This window comes from Plodia interpunctella, chromosome 2 (genome assembly GCF_027563975.2).
Source record: "Plodia interpunctella isolate USDA-ARS_2022_Savannah chromosome 2, ilPloInte3.2, whole genome shotgun sequence".
Taxonomy (NCBI): Eukaryota; Metazoa; Arthropoda; class Insecta; order Lepidoptera; family Pyralidae; genus Plodia; species Plodia interpunctella.
This window is the reverse complement of record NC_071295.1, coordinates 1,109,884-1,127,593: the sequence shown is the minus strand read 5'-3', so window position 1 is coordinate 1,127,593 and position 17,710 is coordinate 1,109,884. Positions and strand designations below refer to the sequence as shown.

General features: G+C 35.8%; 1 protein-coding gene across 1 annotated transcript; it reads right to left on the bottom strand.

Moving 5' to 3' along the window:
- Positions 1 to 456: 456 nt before the first annotated feature.
- LOC128678222 (uncharacterized) lies at positions 457 to 1,008 on the bottom strand. The gene has a single exon (XM_053759621.2). The coding sequence runs from the start codon at positions 1,006 to 1,008 to the stop codon at positions 457 to 459; it is 552 nt and encodes a 183-aa protein (XP_053615596.2).
- Between the last annotated feature and the right edge of the window lie 16,702 nt (positions 1,009 to 17,710).

The window sequence follows — 17,710 nt, the reverse complement described above, 5'->3', positions numbered from 1 at the left end:
CTTTGGTATTTAAATAATATGGTCAATCTAGTGCATCTAAAAATATGTTGCATCAAATACTCTATGCATTCACAGCTTTACGTTTATAACAATACTAGCTGCGCCCCGGGGCTTCGCTCCCGTGACATTTTCGGGATAAAAAGTACCCTGTGTGTTATTCCAGGTTAAATTATACCCGTGTACCAAATTTCATCAAAATCCGTCCAGTAAATTTAACGTGAAAGAGTAACAAACATACACATGTGTGTATGTGTGTAGGATGCGTGTGTGTGTGTATGTACACACACACACACACACATCCTCACAAACTTTCGCATTTATAATATTAGTAGGATATAAAATAAAATTAAACATTTTAATTAGACATATTTTAATTTTATATTTGCTGTGTTTTGCTAAATCACATTATATACTCAACAAATAGTACACAACCAGCAATGCATTTGCATCAATTAGTTAATTTTTGACATTGTTCACTTTATCATCTTCATTTTGATCATTTACCGATTTTTTCCCAGGTCGCATTCTAACATCTAAATTAGGGGAATATTTTTGCACAATGTTCACAGTTTCATCTATAACTAAAGTACAGGTTTCACTTGAATATTCCTCTCTTTCTTTATACGGGAACGTTATTTCTAGTTTATCATCAGAATAATCCCATGTAGCATTATATATATTAGCTACTTCAGGCACAATTCTTACTTCAAAATATACATCGTCGTCTTTCTCTGCATTAATATACAAAGCGCGATATTTCGTTTTCACTGTAATATTTTCTTCTTCATAATCAACAAGATTTACTGTAATTTTATAATCATTTTCACTGTAGTCTTCAACTGTTTTGTCATTGGAGTTTTCAACGCACAATTCTTTGGATTTCTTGTCAAGGTTTATCACTTGCTTAGCCAGATGATCAAAGGTCCTGTCCCTATGGCGTAGTCTGGAATCATGATGGTGACTTCTATGGCAAGAGTGTCTTCTGCAATCCCCATTAGGTATCACCATGTGAATCAAACTTAGCAAGATTATAATGCGAAACATTTTCGGACGTGTGTTCTTAGCAAATATCTTGATGTTACTGACAAACAGCAGGTTATCAAAGTTCAACTATAAACGTGTTTTGAATACAAATATAGATAAATGGAGTGTGTCAGTATCCGTTTTATGATGTTTAGGTATTTTTAATTAATGGCGGTCAAAATGAAGATTAAGCCAGACTTAATTAAAAGTCAATATTATGAGCTTGGTAAGGAATGGATAGCATAATCCGTTTTCTCTAATATAAATATAAGTAATCAGTAAGTTTTGGCCAATCGAGTAATTACCACCCATAGATACCCATAGACGACCTCGGTGGCGCAGTGGTAAGGTTAATGCCACTTAACCGAGAGGTCCTGGGTTCGATCCCCGGTCGGGTCATGATGGAAAATGATCTTTTTCTGATTGGCCCGAGTCTTGGATGTTTATCTATATATGTATTTGTTATAAAATATAGTATCGTTGAGTTAGTATCCCATAACACAAGTCCCGTACTTACTTTGGGGCTAGCTCAATCTGTGTGATTTGTCCTGATATATTTATTATTATTATTTATTATTTATTTATTATTTATTTACTTTAGTATGTATAGCATGATGTTTTTTTGTATTCATAAACGAGAGAATTACAAAAAATATATGACCGTTTGAATATCCGCCAAATTAATCGATATGCAAATTTGCTAATGTGCCCATCAGCTGATCAGCGTTAGTATGGAAAGTAGTTTTTTTTTGTTACTTGTGATTAGCGTTCTATAAATTTTGTCTGTTATTTGAAACCACCCTGTATTCAGTAAACATTACGTCATGCAAAACCAATTATACTTGAGATTACTAGTATAAATATTTGCCAGCTAACCCGGGGCCCCTGAGTACCGGACTAGTGAGCACCTCACATCAAAAACTTGTATCTGTTAGTTCTTCATTCAACTCCTCATCTAACTTTTGCCAGCGGCTTCACCCGCGTAATAGTCGCTTTCGAGGGGAAACTGCTGAAATCTCAGTTCAAAATGCAAGTTTGCAACTGGTAGATTCATGATAATATAAACATGATTCTTAAGATGATAATAAAAACTCACAAAAGTTGCTTTTATAATATTAGTGGGATTTGTTCTGGGTACACAAGTATGACCCTGAAATGTTTATTTTTGAACAAACTATTTGATATCGATAAACTGAATTATCACAGCTTCAAATCAGATAATAAGTTTTAGTTACTCATTTTTAATTTGGTAAATATTGTAAAAAAATAAGAAAATTGGTCCTCTTTTAATCAACTCGGCTATCAAAAACTTAATCATAATAATAACCACAAAAACTCTCATTTCTTTGACAAAAGAAAATTTGGAACGGCTTCACAAAAGTGGGAAGCAATTTTGCTACAGTTTCGAGAGAGGATAAACATTATCTCCAAAAGATTGTCCATTGTGTACTAGCGAGAGCCACACAATAGAAGAATTGCTTTGTAGCTTGTATAGCCTGTAAAGGAGTAGCTAGCTAGTTCATTTGGATTTACTTTCTATAACAATAATTGAAGATTTATATAACATTTTGTTTCTAAAGTACCTACTCAGATCGTCGAACATTGAATTTGTTTGCATTCGAAAAGGTTAAACATGAGCAATGATATGTTCGTTACTGCTCTGTATAAAACATGTTTACTCAAGTATTTTCCTAACTAAATAATACTTATTATGGGCGGTCAACTGGCGACTAGGCCGTCAACGATGGTGATATGCGTGACAATGATCTGACAACTAAGGATGCAGAAGACTGAGGAGTGACACGATAAAAGATATAGAGAGACTTCTTATGATGGAAGAAAACAAAAAACTTTTGATAACATGTTTAATAATATATACAAAACAGAAAAAGTAATGTAAGATGTTTCTCGTAAAATTCGAAAAATTGTAATTCCGTTATAAGGTGAAATAACGCTGTATATCCAAACATTGCCTCTTTATCATTATAATCGTAACATGTGAATAATGGATATAATACAATTTCATGATTTTTAGATCGTCAGTTCATTGTTCCACTATAGCATATCCATGAATCCACTATAATTTCTCATCATTCTTCTTCAATTCATCATATTATCATCCATCAGTTGCATTTTCACGTATAAACATAACAGCAAAAGGATTTGCACTTTCAAGATTGCAATTAAGATTCAAAGACACATTTGACTTCAATGGGACATGAACTTCTAATTGTGATCCTGTTCTCGAAACTGATGCAAGACTTACATTGAGTAAAGATGGTAGTAGTCTGACAATGTTCAGTTTTCCTTCAACATTGACCCTTAATAGTACATCCTGAACATGAACAGAAACTTCATCATTCAGAAGTATCGCAGGAAGTACTAATTTGTATAGATTTTCTGTCAAAACTTCCTTAGTGCCAAGAGGAACGCCGTAGCATTGAGATGATAGTTCTTTCCGTAATTTTTTTAAGCGTTTGAGTGCCCTCTCTAGACCTAGTGGATTAGAAAGACTATATTGGAAGGAATACGTAACGCAGAAAAGTATCAGGAATACGTAACGATTCATATTTCTTTCTGAAACAAACAAAATAATTTGAATTAATGAAACGATGGCACGGATTCAGTTAATTAAGTTGATTTTGTGATAATTGGCTTGTCGCCCGTTACTCTTTCAAGATTACACTGCTGGATCGATTTTGGTGACATTTTGTATCGTTTATGGGTAAATATTCGAAGTCAACAACATTGTAAAAAAATTTAAACTCATATTTTTGCAAATAAATAATCTTTGTCTTTGTCCTCATACATGGGCTAGGTTCCTTTAGTTAATCTGCAAGGTGAATCTGGAGGTGATATAAAAACATTATAATATATTTTTTACCATAGCCAGAGCCGTGGTGAATAGCTAGGAGTAACTATTTACTAAAATTAAATTAATTAAATTATTAATTAAAATTTGTGTTAAGTAAATGCATGGTAAAACACAAAAAGAAGTTATGAAGCGAGTCTACGACTTCTTGAATACAGGCAGTGATTATGTAATGCCTCTGATATTGTAGTTGTTCCTAGGCAGCGGTGATCACTTACCATCAGGTGTAAGTAATCACTGCTTACCGTTTTATCCCATTGAAAAAAGTGTTTTACAAAAAGTAATTTTTGACACAAGCTTTTAAGTAGAAGACTTGAACTCTGTAAGATAAGCTGAAATGTCTAGATGAATTCAAATTCAAAAATTCAAATTCAAATCATTTATTCAGAAATTAGACCTTCACAGGCACTTTTTCTCGTCAATCTTTAAATTTATAGTTATTTCTCACAAGCTAGAAACTACTGGCATTTCGGAACGACCACTGCTGAGAAGAAATGCCGAAAGAAACTCATTTGAACAGTGTTGGTCCCTATCATGCCAGATCGGCTTACCATTATTGTTTCTTACAAAAAATTTTTTTTTTCTTTTCTTTCTAATAATATATAAAAGTACATAATGAAGTTTAACTTGCAAGATTTGATTATAGGGAGATTGACAAATGTACAGACGGGACGCGTGAAGCTAAATAAAAGCTTTTTAGAGACAAGAATTAGTTATGACTTCAAAGTAGTTGAAAGCGCGGACGCTGCGCTCGAAACGCTCTGAAGACCAGCCAATTGATGAATTCTTACCAAAATGGCCGGACCTTTGGTTGAGTCTTGGAGAAGAAACAGATTTTACTGTCTAAAAAATCTGTCTATATATATAAAATTAAAGTGGGTTAAGACGAATCAATTTTATTCACTAAATAATTAATGACTATAATAATTTTAATACAATACGTATGGACAATAACAATTACAAATTAGTAACGCAGTATAAATTGAGATTTCTATTATCTCGCGTATGACCTAAATGATTAATTTTCAATGGGGGCGTACGTACCTATAGTTGAAATAATTCGTCTGATATTTTGATTTTAAAAGAAGAATATGAAAATATCCACTGTTACTCTGTCCATATCTCGTTTTTTCCTTGGTCCTCCCGGTTTCTCTGTGACTATGTGAATATCTGTGTATGAACAAAAATATGAATATATTTTTTGACGACCTCTGGGCGGGCCTAATGGTCATCCAAGCCGGCCTGCTAAATCTAGAGTTCCCGGGTTCGATCCGCGATGTTTTACAGATTGACATGGATCTTGGATGTTTGTCTATGTATGTATATATGTTATAAAATAAAATATACTTAGTTGAGTTAGTATCCCATAACACAAGTCTCGAACTTACTTTGGGGCTAGCTCAATCTGTACGTAACCCGTACGAAGCCGAGGCCATCGGTCGCTAGTATATTTTATCTCTTCATAGTCGTTTTCATCGTGGTTATTACGTGGAATGAAACACACACAACAACTTTCTTGGCATTAATAATCAACTAGTGTGCAGGTTTCCTCACGGTGTTTTCCTTCACCGGGAGCAAGTGGTGGTCGATAAAAACTACTATAAATGAGTCAGATTGGTACACAAACTCATGTGGCACGAGTAGGATTCGAACCTGGGACCTTTCGATCCACAGGCGGGCGTCTATAACCATTACACCACGACCGCTTCATCTTATCCATTACACCACGGCCAGTATATTTTATAAGAACAACTATTGAGACGAAGTAATAAATTATCTCATTATCTCAACTTGGTAGCTGTGTCTAGACATAATATTATGTCTTATCTTTATTATTGATTTTTGTTTGGGATTCCCAAATGATGAAAAATGTTATTTTTCTCTCTAATCTCAGGGAAGACGAACAAAATTAGTTTATGGAAACAAAAACATACGAATTTAACTCGATTAAGAAATCGTTCTGGCGATATACGTGTTCAATCGAGTTGACAGGCTCTGTTGTAACTACATTATCGTGATGAGGATCATTTAGTGATCAGATAAGTATGATGCAGAATCAGTGGAGAGTGAAAAGTGTAAGCTTTTTGGGACTCTAGTATTGCACCCCTTCGAAAAATTACAGATTTTTTTATATTAAATTATACAGTGTTCAATATACTCTTATCCCATCAAGTATTAACAGTAAATGAGCAACAACAGCATTCTCAAAGAGGGTTGACGTTAGGCTGGGGGCCGGTCGTAAACAACTGTAATTACGGACCCCTGAGTGCGGGTCGGAACATCGGCGATGGAACCGGAAACACGATAGAATGAGAGAGAGAGAGATTCAGAATAGGACCCGCGTTTGGCATGTGTAAGGACAAAATACTTCTGATATTTTTAGTCCAAAACCATGGACTATCATCATATCGAGTGTGTTATTGCTAACACTGGTTTCAGATTTTATTCAAGTCGCCTAATGGCATCAGGCATGACTTTTACGACTACTTACCGCCATCTAGTGGCAGACAGTCGCATACACACTAGGGAACTAAACTGTCAACCAGTGTGCAGGTTTCCTCACGATGTTTTCTCTCACCGGAAGCAAGTGGTGGTCTGGTGGTCTATGAAAACTACTATATATGAGTCAGATTGGTACTCAAACTCATATGGCACGAGTAGGATACGAACCTGAGACCTTTAATCATTACACCACCGCCGCTTCGACCATAACCCTCGCAAAACCATGGATAAGCAAAGATATCATTTTTTCTGGGATTAATTAGACAAGGCTAATCAAAACGACCCAACTTTTTCGATACAACGTGTTACGCTGCAGTGCCATTCCCATTCAGACACGTCGCTCATATGATACCGGCACATTTGGCATGTCAGGCAAGGACAAAATACAACTTACTACTTGAAATTTTTTGTCCAAAACAAAGAAATCATATTTTTTTAGGATACATTAAACAGAAAGACTAGAATTATCAGTTCCCAGGACCTGGGCGGAGCAAACCTTTCTCTAAGATTCCCGTCACGTGTAGGATTCATAGAGATTGTCGCGAGCACATCATTTGATATACATACGAACACACGATGTGTCGAATTTGAAATGACAGATGCTTTTTTTTTCCGTCGAAAAAGACGGAAAGTTACGCAAATTCAGGAATAAAATTGGGTTTTTTTGCGTCGAACTTGCAGCGATTTTTCTATGAGAAAACGTGTAGCCATGATAGCGTTATATAGATACAGAAAAGTTATTAATTTAAAACAACTTCCTTTTAATTATATTATTTCATTATAACGTTAAAGGGATCAAACCATTTAGTTTAAAAAATTTAAGTCCGGATCGTCAAATATAGAGGGCAGAAGCTAAACAAATCAAAGCAAAAATGTCAATTTAATTTACTCTCAAAGTTCATATCATAATTATATTATACCTACTAGGTGTTGCCCGGGGATTGGATTTCTGGCAATTTTTTTCATCATTATTTCCAGTCTACTTAAACCCACTGCTGGGTATAGGCGTTCTTTTTTTACTCCACTTTTTTCTTTGCCAGTCACTAGTAAATAATATTATGATGATGATCTCAACAAGGGATCCGGGTTCGATCTCCAGTCAGATTAAGATGGAAAATTAACTTTTTTAGATTAACCTGGGTCTTGGATGTTTAATTCTATATGTTATAGAATATAGTATCATTGAGTTATTATCCCATAACTCGAGTCTCGAACTTTGGGGCTAGCTCAATCTGTGTGATTTGTCGCCTATATATTTATTTATATGTTTATATTTTCATATAAAAATAAAGTAGAAAATCTTCTGTACTATAAATAACCACACATTTATCGTCAGAATTTGTAAATAACAGCAAATTTCAGAAAGCAAAAAATGATGCGACCACGCGTATTCGTCCGATTGGCCCTGTGTCCACTGCGTACGCCCTGCCGGATCCGTTATCTAAGAAAATAACCGGATCGAATAACTATATCTTTATTTGCTCAATAAATTTACTTAGTTCTAAAATCATTAGTAAGTTCTGGACACTAGGATTCCTTGTGTCGTGGATGTTTTCGAGAACTAATGCATATACATGAGTCAGATTGGCATGCAAACTCATGTGGCACGAGTAGCGGGAGCTAGGTGATTATGCTCGACCGCCACAAAGGGAAGATCTTCCCGCCAGGCAAGGTGTTACGCCTGGGGAACCGCACGCGGCAGACGGTGTCATGTCGGAGGTTGTATTTATGTCTGCGCGTTCTAGGATTGTTAGCTTCTAGTAGAGAGTCGACCGTAAGGCCTGTAGATGGTCTGTAGATGTCGTGGATCACTTGTGTGGCTTGTTATTCGTTGTGTTTGGTCGGCTTTTCGTTGTGCATGTGGCGTGGTAGATGTCGCCACATTACTCGTAAAGACCGGAGGTCTGATGAAGTCTTAATGTGCAGTCTGTGCTTCTCGTGTGTGCCATGTTACTCGATGTCCCAGTGAGTCGGGATGCGTAGGTTGAGCTCGTAGTCTGCGGTGAGTCGAGACTGTCGTGAGCGGAATGTGACTTGTTGGCACCGGTCCCTACATGGCTGCCGCGCCGGTGAGTGCGCGCGTTCAGTCGTAGGTTGCTGGGTGCGTCGGCGTCGGTGAAGTCGAACAGAGTTGCGGGTGCCAGAACTAGGAAGCACGTTGCGTCGGCTGCGATGGTCCTGTAGATGCCCTTGAAGATGAGTGATGGCTTGCTGCTGAGAGTGATTGCTTGCTCCTGACTTGAGACCAATGAGTCGAACCTGGGACCTTTCGGTTAATAGGCAGGATGTCTTAACCATTACACCACCACAGCTTCAATGGTATGCAATAAACATATTGCCTCTTGGTTCCTATTTAATTTGTTCCGGTTTGATTTCGGTTTTTTGTCGGATAACGGATTCGGTTATTCGGTAGTCATGGACTAACGTAACGACCACAACGAATAGCCGATGGAATGGAAATTCAGTGGATCAGAAAATTTTACTAGACAGCTTTCAAAGCTAACGCAACCAATCGAAATATTTACATAGTCCTTGTGAGTTTTTCATTTTGTTGCAGATATGTCTATTTATGCACATGAAATATTGACACTGTACCTTGTAGGTATTGTTTATTTTAAACTAGGTTTAGTGAGTGAATTTTCCATAGGATATGTACTTTTTCCTGTAATAATATTATAATTAGGACCATTGTGATAACACTCTATATGTTATAGAATACTAGCTTTCACCCGCGGATTCCTGCTCAATCTTATTCATCTTCAGAATCTAGATTTCTTTTGGTTTGTAGCTTTGAAGTTTCTTTTTGTAGCTTTTGACGACCTCCGTGGTCATCATGCCGGACTGCTACACTGGAGGTCCCGGGTTCGATTCCCGTTCAGGTCAAGATGGACAATGATCTTTTTCATATTGACCTGAGTCTTGGATGTATATCTATATATGTATATTTTATAGAATATTCGTTGAGTTAGTATCCGATAACACAAGTTTCGAACTTTGGGGGTAACTTAATCTGTTTTATTTGTCCCTATATATATTTCTACCGTTACGAGTTAAGATCCGTTTTTTTTCATAATAACTTACGAGCGGGCATTTTTTTCTATAAATAAGTGCTTCGTTCCCTATTGGAGTAAGGAACGAGATTAATATACTTGCCTCACACCTGCACCAGTTCGATTGGTCTAAGCATTGCTATCCACTGGACCTTCTTTACATTTGGGTTACGAAGATTAGACTTAGTTTATGTTGTATTTATATATAATTATATTAATATTATATATAAGTTTCTATGTTATTATTTATTACATAAGAACAGAACTTGATCTAATGGTATAGACTAAAAGAATAAAAGTATTTACAACAGTACTATAAGTGAAATAAAATATAGTATTAAATTGTACACTACCCGCAACTCTGTAGGTTGACTGGTAGAAATAGCGCGCTAGTCATTTACAGTTTTTTTTTTGTAATAAAATTGAATAAATTTATATAAAACGGTATGGTATGGTTTCGATAGGGCACTGTCCCGGATAGACAGGGGCGCGGGTTCAATTCCCGCTCGATTCCAGAACTTTTTCATTTATTATTATAATATTTTACTAGCTTTTGCCCACAACTTCGTATGTGAGTAAAAATCCGTTTCCCGTGGGAATTTCAGGAAATCAATTCTTAGTGCTCCCCTACACTGTCCTAGGAAGCTACACACCAAATTTTAGCTTTCTATGCCCAGTAGTTTCGGCTGTGCGTTGTCTGTCAGTCAGTCACTCAGTAACGCTAGAGTTTTGTGTATATAGATTATTTTCAAAAATATAAAATAGACTTGATGATATTTTAAATGGCCTAGATTCAGTTCGTTGAGCCCGGATAAACTACCAAACGTATTTTTGTACGGTTTTCACTAATAGATCGTGTGATCGAAACCTCGCCGCGCTGCTAGTTCAGTAATATAAATAGTGTCTAGTGGACACAAATCTTTATCAATACGAGCTTACATGAGAGCATTGAAGGAAAGATTCGTGTGCCAGGATTTAATCCGTTTTGACTCGTGGGCGGTTTAATAAAATTGAGAGCTTCACTTTATACATTCAATTATTCAATCTTTTAAGTGTGCGTTTTTAGAAAAGCTTCTATAAATGTCATTCATTCAGGTTCTCGTGTTTTTAATAAACTTATTAATCCTACTTACTAATATTATAGTTAGTTACTAATATTGTACATCGTTATGTACATGACTATCTTTGTTACACTCTCACACAAAATCTACCGGACGGATTAATATCAAATTTTGTACACAGGTAGAATATAATCTAGAATAGCCTTTTTATCCCGAAACTCCTACGGGAGCGAAATCCCGGAGCGCAGATAGATTTATCATAAGAATATTCCATTATTCATGAATAAGTTAAGCTGAAGTATGTTTTGTCATTATCGCACTTTATAATTATGTGACATAGATTGACAGAAACAGACAAAACAGTGGGCCCTCAGTCCGGAATGAGAGCTCGAATTAAAACATCATAACCTATATTTGGCATTCACAAAATCACATTTTTTAAGAACGTTTAATAAATCTCAAGTATATCCAGAAGTTGGGCTTTCAGACCACAGACAAAACACTTCTTATGAACGATCACTCTTTTGATCCTCGGTGGCGCAGTGGTAAAGTGCTTGCCTTTGAACCGAGAGGTCCCGGGTTCGGTCCCCCGTCGGGTCATGGTGGAAAATGATATTTTTCTGATTGGCTCGGGTCTTGGATGTTTATCTATATATGTATATGTTATAAAATATAGTATCGTTGAGTTAGTATCCCATAACACAAGTCTAGAACTTATTTTGGGGCTTGCTCAATCTGTGTGAGTTGTCCTAACATATTTATTTATTTATTACGAAAATTCCTGTAGATATTCTTTGCTTATAAGAGGCCACGTTCCGTTTATCATTGTCATAAGAAATTACGACTAATTCATCATGCACTGACGACAGTCGATTTGTCTTTCCGTTTCACCAATTACAGTTAATCCATATTTCCATACTAATATTAATGCGAAAGTATGTCTAATTGTCCGTTTGTTTTTAAAAATTTCATTTAAACGTTCAGATCAATCATCCACCTGTGATCGAAAGGTTCGGATCCTTCTCGTGCCACATGCGTTTGTATACCAATTTTGCTCGTGTATGTATTGTGGTTTTCATAGACCATCACTTGCTACCGGTGAAGAAAAACATCTTAGCAAAACCGGCACAATGGTTGATAAACAATAATAGTTTTATCTGGGATGTATATATGTGAATATTCAAGAAAATTGGTTGAGTAGATAACGCGTGGAGAGGTAACAAACAAAACAAGTTTACTTTCGCATTTATTTGAGATTGAGTACACAAACAACAATATACAAAAACAAAAGAAAAACATCATCAAATCGAGTTTATCTTTTTTCGTAGTCGGTTAATAATATCTCGTACATTTCCCTCACATTTTCCGTATCACAATTCGAGCTTACATAATTGTTTCCCATGACGTGTGCTCACAGCATCCAGAAAAGATTAAAGGAGCTTTTTATGTGAGAGCAGCTTTGTGCGATACAAACACAGAATTTAGAATAAGACTCAAAAGTAATCACGAATGAATGACATGGCTATATGTACATAAAAGGACTTGATTTACTTAGATATATTATTATTTAATTAATTTTGCATACCCATAGCTGGTAAAATGTGTAGATTTAAGGTGTTATGTAGACATTTATTTATTTGGGTTAATAAACGGAAAAACAAATCTCTTAAAACTAGTAGGGTTAACAATATGTTAACAATATATAACTTAAGTATAACCATCAACATTATCCACATAGTACATGGACAACGTGTGTCTACTTATATATGTGAGTACTGCGGCGGAATTTCGACATTGTCAAAGGGGGAGTTCCACCTCGCCCCGCAATCACTTGGCTAGCGCTAGTGGATCCTTCAAAAAACTCGTGACTTTTTTGACGTTTTTCTTACAGAATGCAAATTTGCACGTCATCCCATACGTATTTGTCAAAATTCCGGAGTGAGTTTAGTTCAACTCGCCGACGCGCCCGCAAGTGTAGCGCTAGTGTTCGAGAGATTTTTACAGAATGGAAATTAGCCATATCCGCGCGGAATCCGACGTGAGTTTTTTGAGGTCTCTAACATAATCGAAACACTGATTGAGGTTTAAAAAAGTAGAAACTTATAATGATGCCTCCAATGGTTAATTTAACGCCGCTTACGTAATTATTAATTTAAAAGGGAATAAAGAATAGACGCACAACAGCGCCAAAATACTTGATATTTTTATTGCATACCATAAAGTTGACGTGGTGTTATAAATTATATAAAAAAACACATATTTGTGGACCCTGGCGGGCACAGCTACATGAATAGATGAGAGGAGGTCGCACTCAAAATAAATGTTTGTAAGTAAATTGTAAATTACGGACTCAATTCAATTTAAATTCATAGATCAATCGGTTGAAAAAAATACTTTTTATATTATAACTATTTAAAATATCTGTTTAATGTATATACTTACATTGTCAACCTAAATATAATTTATCAATCATAATTTAATTTTCATATCTGTTTAATGTTTATGTTTGCATAGTTAAATATAATTTGTTAATAATCGTGCAATTTATATATACATAACTTTTACCAGCTTTAAGCTTCACCTGTCCCGGTGTTTGTTTGTCTGTCTGTAAACAAATCTTGCAAGATAGATTTCTCCCACTTCCAGTTGTTCTATAGAATTGAAATATTCCACGTCGCTTCAGTTTCCATGACAATGCATGATTGTGATAAACATAACCTCCTGATGGTACACCCAGGATCGGGTCCCAACGAGGGAACTCCTAAACAGTTTACAGCACGGACATGGATTTTTTGTCAAGCGTTAAATGACACAAGATCTCCATGGCGACAATAAAAACTTTGGTAGGAAATTTGACGGCTTATTACAGTTATATAATTAACACATTCAAGAAATAGCTTTAATTACAATAGTAGGAATTCTTTTCGTTGCATCTTATATATATATAAGACCTATATTTGTTAATTGACGTCCTTGGAGAAAAGGCTGCGGTGAAGTTTGTTGCGCCGCTTCTTCTTCACCTGCGCTTTGGAAGCCGGCAGTAGACTTAGTTTAAGTAATTTTTTTGACGTCAATAAGTGATGTATATCATCCTAAATTGAATAAAGAATTTTGAATTTGAATTTGAACTTAGTCACTTCTTTTGTCTTATTTTTCTTAATTCATTGCATGTAAGGGATACAATGTAATAAGCGTTTTTACGACTGCGGGTTATCTAGTGACAGGGCTGTTCATGGTCTGTTATGAACCATAATAGACTATTTAAGGGGGTAAGGAAAATTATAGCCACTAAATTTAGGAAACTAGGGATTACTAGGAAGAAATACAAGGAAAAATCCTAAGTACTCATGATCACTACATAGTATTAAACAAAGTTGTCTTCCGTTGTCTGTCCCTATGTATGTTTAGATCTTTAAAGCTACATAACGAATTTTAATGAGAATTCAGTCTATCGCTTTCTTAAAAAGGCAACGCACCGGTGACCCGTATCGGGTTGCCGGTGTCCATGGACTGCGTTGTTTGCTTACCATCTGGTGACCTGAATGCTCGTTTGCTAACTATGCTATAAAAAATGTTTTTTATGGTTTAACTCGTGCGAAGCCGGGATGGGGCGAATAGTTATAATATAAATATTAGAAGAAACGTGTTCTCTTATGATTTTTCTCGATAAAAGCAGATAATGTAGTAAACAAAGATTATACAGGGTGGAACAAAATGCTTACAAACATGAGTGATAAAATACATTGTTCATTGGGAAGATCTTTTATGGGAAGTGAAGTTTAACAATTCTAAACATCTGTGATCGCATCTACTGTTACGAATATTTTTAGAAGTGTTGAGATTAACTTGCAACTTCCTATAAAAGATCTACGCAAGGTACCGTCCGTATCTTAATATTTAGTATGTGTTACAAACGTATTAATCTACTGATGTAAAAGAAAAGGATAGAGAGTGACTCCTTTTAAAATGACAGTAATAAATCCCGTTCTAGTAAGTTCCGCAATTTTACCAGCGGTGGCTCGGCATCATAAAGGTACGATCATTATTTTCGGTTATATGTTCACGATTGCGTGAACTAAACCGCTTATGTTTTGTCATTATATTGACTTAGCGTCACGTAAACAGAAGGGATATACATTGAAAAGATCAAATGTTAACTAAGTATGTTAATCAAATAAATTTGTTTGTTGGTATAAACAATATTTTGATGTAAACACGCACGCTAGCCAGGCATCGCTTCCGTTGGAATTTGTATGCTAATTTGAAATATGTGTAATTTGCAATGTGTGAAGTATGAAGGAAAATATCGTGCCCAAAACCTGAAAATTGGATAACAGTTTAAATTCACTAGTATGTATGCGATTACTAAATCGCAAAGTTATCGCAAAAGTTAAGTCTTTCATTCGAAAAAAATATCTGATATTTAACGGCTATTAAACGGCTAGATAATAATTCGTTTAAGTTGATTCTTTATATTTTGAGCGAAGACTTTGAAGAACATTTTGAAAGTGGCAGCCCTAACCAACTTTTTTCTCGGGTCGAAGTAAGTGTCGCTCAAAATTCCTCACATGCGTATCTCCATATTGTTGCCGTTGAATGTGGCATATTTGCCTATAAATAAAAGGCAAGAGTTCCGAAATGAAAATTCGAACAATTGTCTGAAATTATGTACCCTATTTTGTATTGTATTCGCCATGTAAAGAGCTTTTTGTCATGTAAAAGGCAATACGCAAATAATGCTTAATTTCGCCCTGAAACTGCGCGGTTTTCCCGCGAAAGAGGGAAATGTTAAAGATTATTTTCGCAAATGAAATGCTTTTCGCTATAAACTCAAAAACTATACACGGAGTTAATGCAATTTACCAATAGATATTGCGTAAGGTAGTGGAAAGTTAAGGTCTACAAAAGTTTGGGTATTAATTATGTTTTTACCCAGCGAAGACAAGACGGGCGCTAGTAATACAAATAAATAAATAATATTATGACAAATCACGCAGATCGAGCTAGCTAGTAAGTTTGAGACTTGTGTTATGGGATACTAACTCAACGATACTATATTTTATAACAAAAACATATATAGATAAACATCCAAGACCCGGGCCAATCAGAAAAAGATCATTTTCCAACGTGACCCGACTGGTTCGATTCACCAGATACCTCTCGTTTCAGTGGCAAGAACCTTACCACTGCGCCACTGAGGTCGTCAAATAAATGAATAAACAAACTTTTAAAATGAAGTTTACATATGTAACCTCCCAATTAGGTACATGACAAATATCTTTACAAAGACGCAGACGTTTTTCTCCATTATTTGGACGCACGATGGTAAAAGCATAATTCACTGTCTGGCTTAAGAGATTTCAAAAATACCTGACTAATATCGCGATGGGCGATAAGAGGAGATAAGCTTACTTCTGAAAGCTTTTGTGTGTTCCAGAGCTTTGAAATATGACTCTGCTGAAAGAATCATTATATTCACCTCGCGATTTGATGTTAATATGAAAAAAGCTTGATGTAAGAATTTTTTACTGTAAATGTTTGCAAATCGTGAAATTAAAGTTTTTTTTGCAATCCACTCATACGAATATCTTACGAGCCCCATTTTAGAAGTGTTATATTAATATGAAACTTCGCATTAAGGAATTTTATATTTATATTTCGTGATACCCTGTATATATGAAAAAAATAGCCTTTATTTCTATCACAAAATTACAAAATATCATATTATTACAAAACATTTTAGTATAGAATAATTAAAATTTATTACAAGAATTTTTCATTTTACTATTTTATATTATTATTTTCTCTTCATAGTCGTATTCCTCATGGCTGACGGTCGTGGTCATTACGTGGAATGAAACACACACAACAACTTTCTTGGCATTATTAATGGAGTGGTTTGCCATTGCCTTCTCCATTTCACACACAAGTTAATAAGAATCAACCAGTGTGCAGGTTTCCTCACGATGTTTTCCTTCACCGGAAGCAAGAGGTGGTCGATGAAAACTACTATACATGATTCCGATTGGTATACAAACTCATGTGGCACGAGTAGGATTCGAAACTGGGACCTTTCGATCCACAGGCGGGCGTCATAACCATTACACCACCACCGCTTCTGTGTGAAGTATTATTATTTAATTCATTTAAATATATTAACTACCTGCATGCAGTATATATATTAGTTTGGTGCTCATTTAATAGTTTGTGACAGTCGCCTCTCTGGCGCAGGCCTCCTCCAGCTTCCTCCAACGCTCTCTGTCCCTGGCTCGTCTCCTCCACCCTGGTCCACATCTTTCCTTGGATACATCTTCCCATCTTTTCTTTGGTCTATCCCTGTTTCTTTTTCCTTCCCTCGGTACCCATTCGGTTAATTTCTTGGCCCGTAGTATCGATCGTAGTTTCTTGGCCTATCGATCGTTCGCCATATGTCCTGCCGATTTCCACTTAAGTAATTAATTTTATTTTTCCGAGGACGTCTGTTATTTTCGTTTTATCTCTTATAGTTTTATTTCTAATTTTATCCAATAGTCTAACACACAATATACTCCTTTCCAATATCCTTTGATGTGTGGACAGCTTGATTTCATCCTTTTTACCTAGAGTCCACGTTTGACAACCTAATATGTATGTATACTAAATTCTGTAATATGTGTCTTACTTCTCATGGTGTCAGGAAATATCTACACACATGCGAATTGGTAACATTCCTTTATACATATAAGTTTCAGGTTAATATCGTGCCGTTGGAGAGTTGTGGAGAATATTCAAATAAAGAATAGAAAAATATTCTATTCTATATAGATAGATACTTACGTCAGCCTTCAATATGTCAGCTATCAGGATCAGAATCATCAAAAACGCATCGATCCCAAGAAGATAGAATCAATCATCTTCAAAGGGCCGGAAAGGTGCGGCCATATTCAGTATAAACCGGATCCCGCCGGTTTTCGCTGCAAATTAGATGTCTGGATGGAAACAAACAAGGGATCTTTTTGGACGCGTGATGCGACTGGCTAACCTGTGGGGGATAGGCCTGACAGATTTTTGTTTGATCCCGTTTATTTTGTGTATATTTTTGATATAAATAAAAAAGAAAGAGCAATGAAGGGCAAGGGCATTTCCGCTCAGCAATCAGAAATGCTAGTAGTTTGTAGCTGAAAAAGTGCCTATGTCCAAGGACTAATTTTGAAATAAATGCT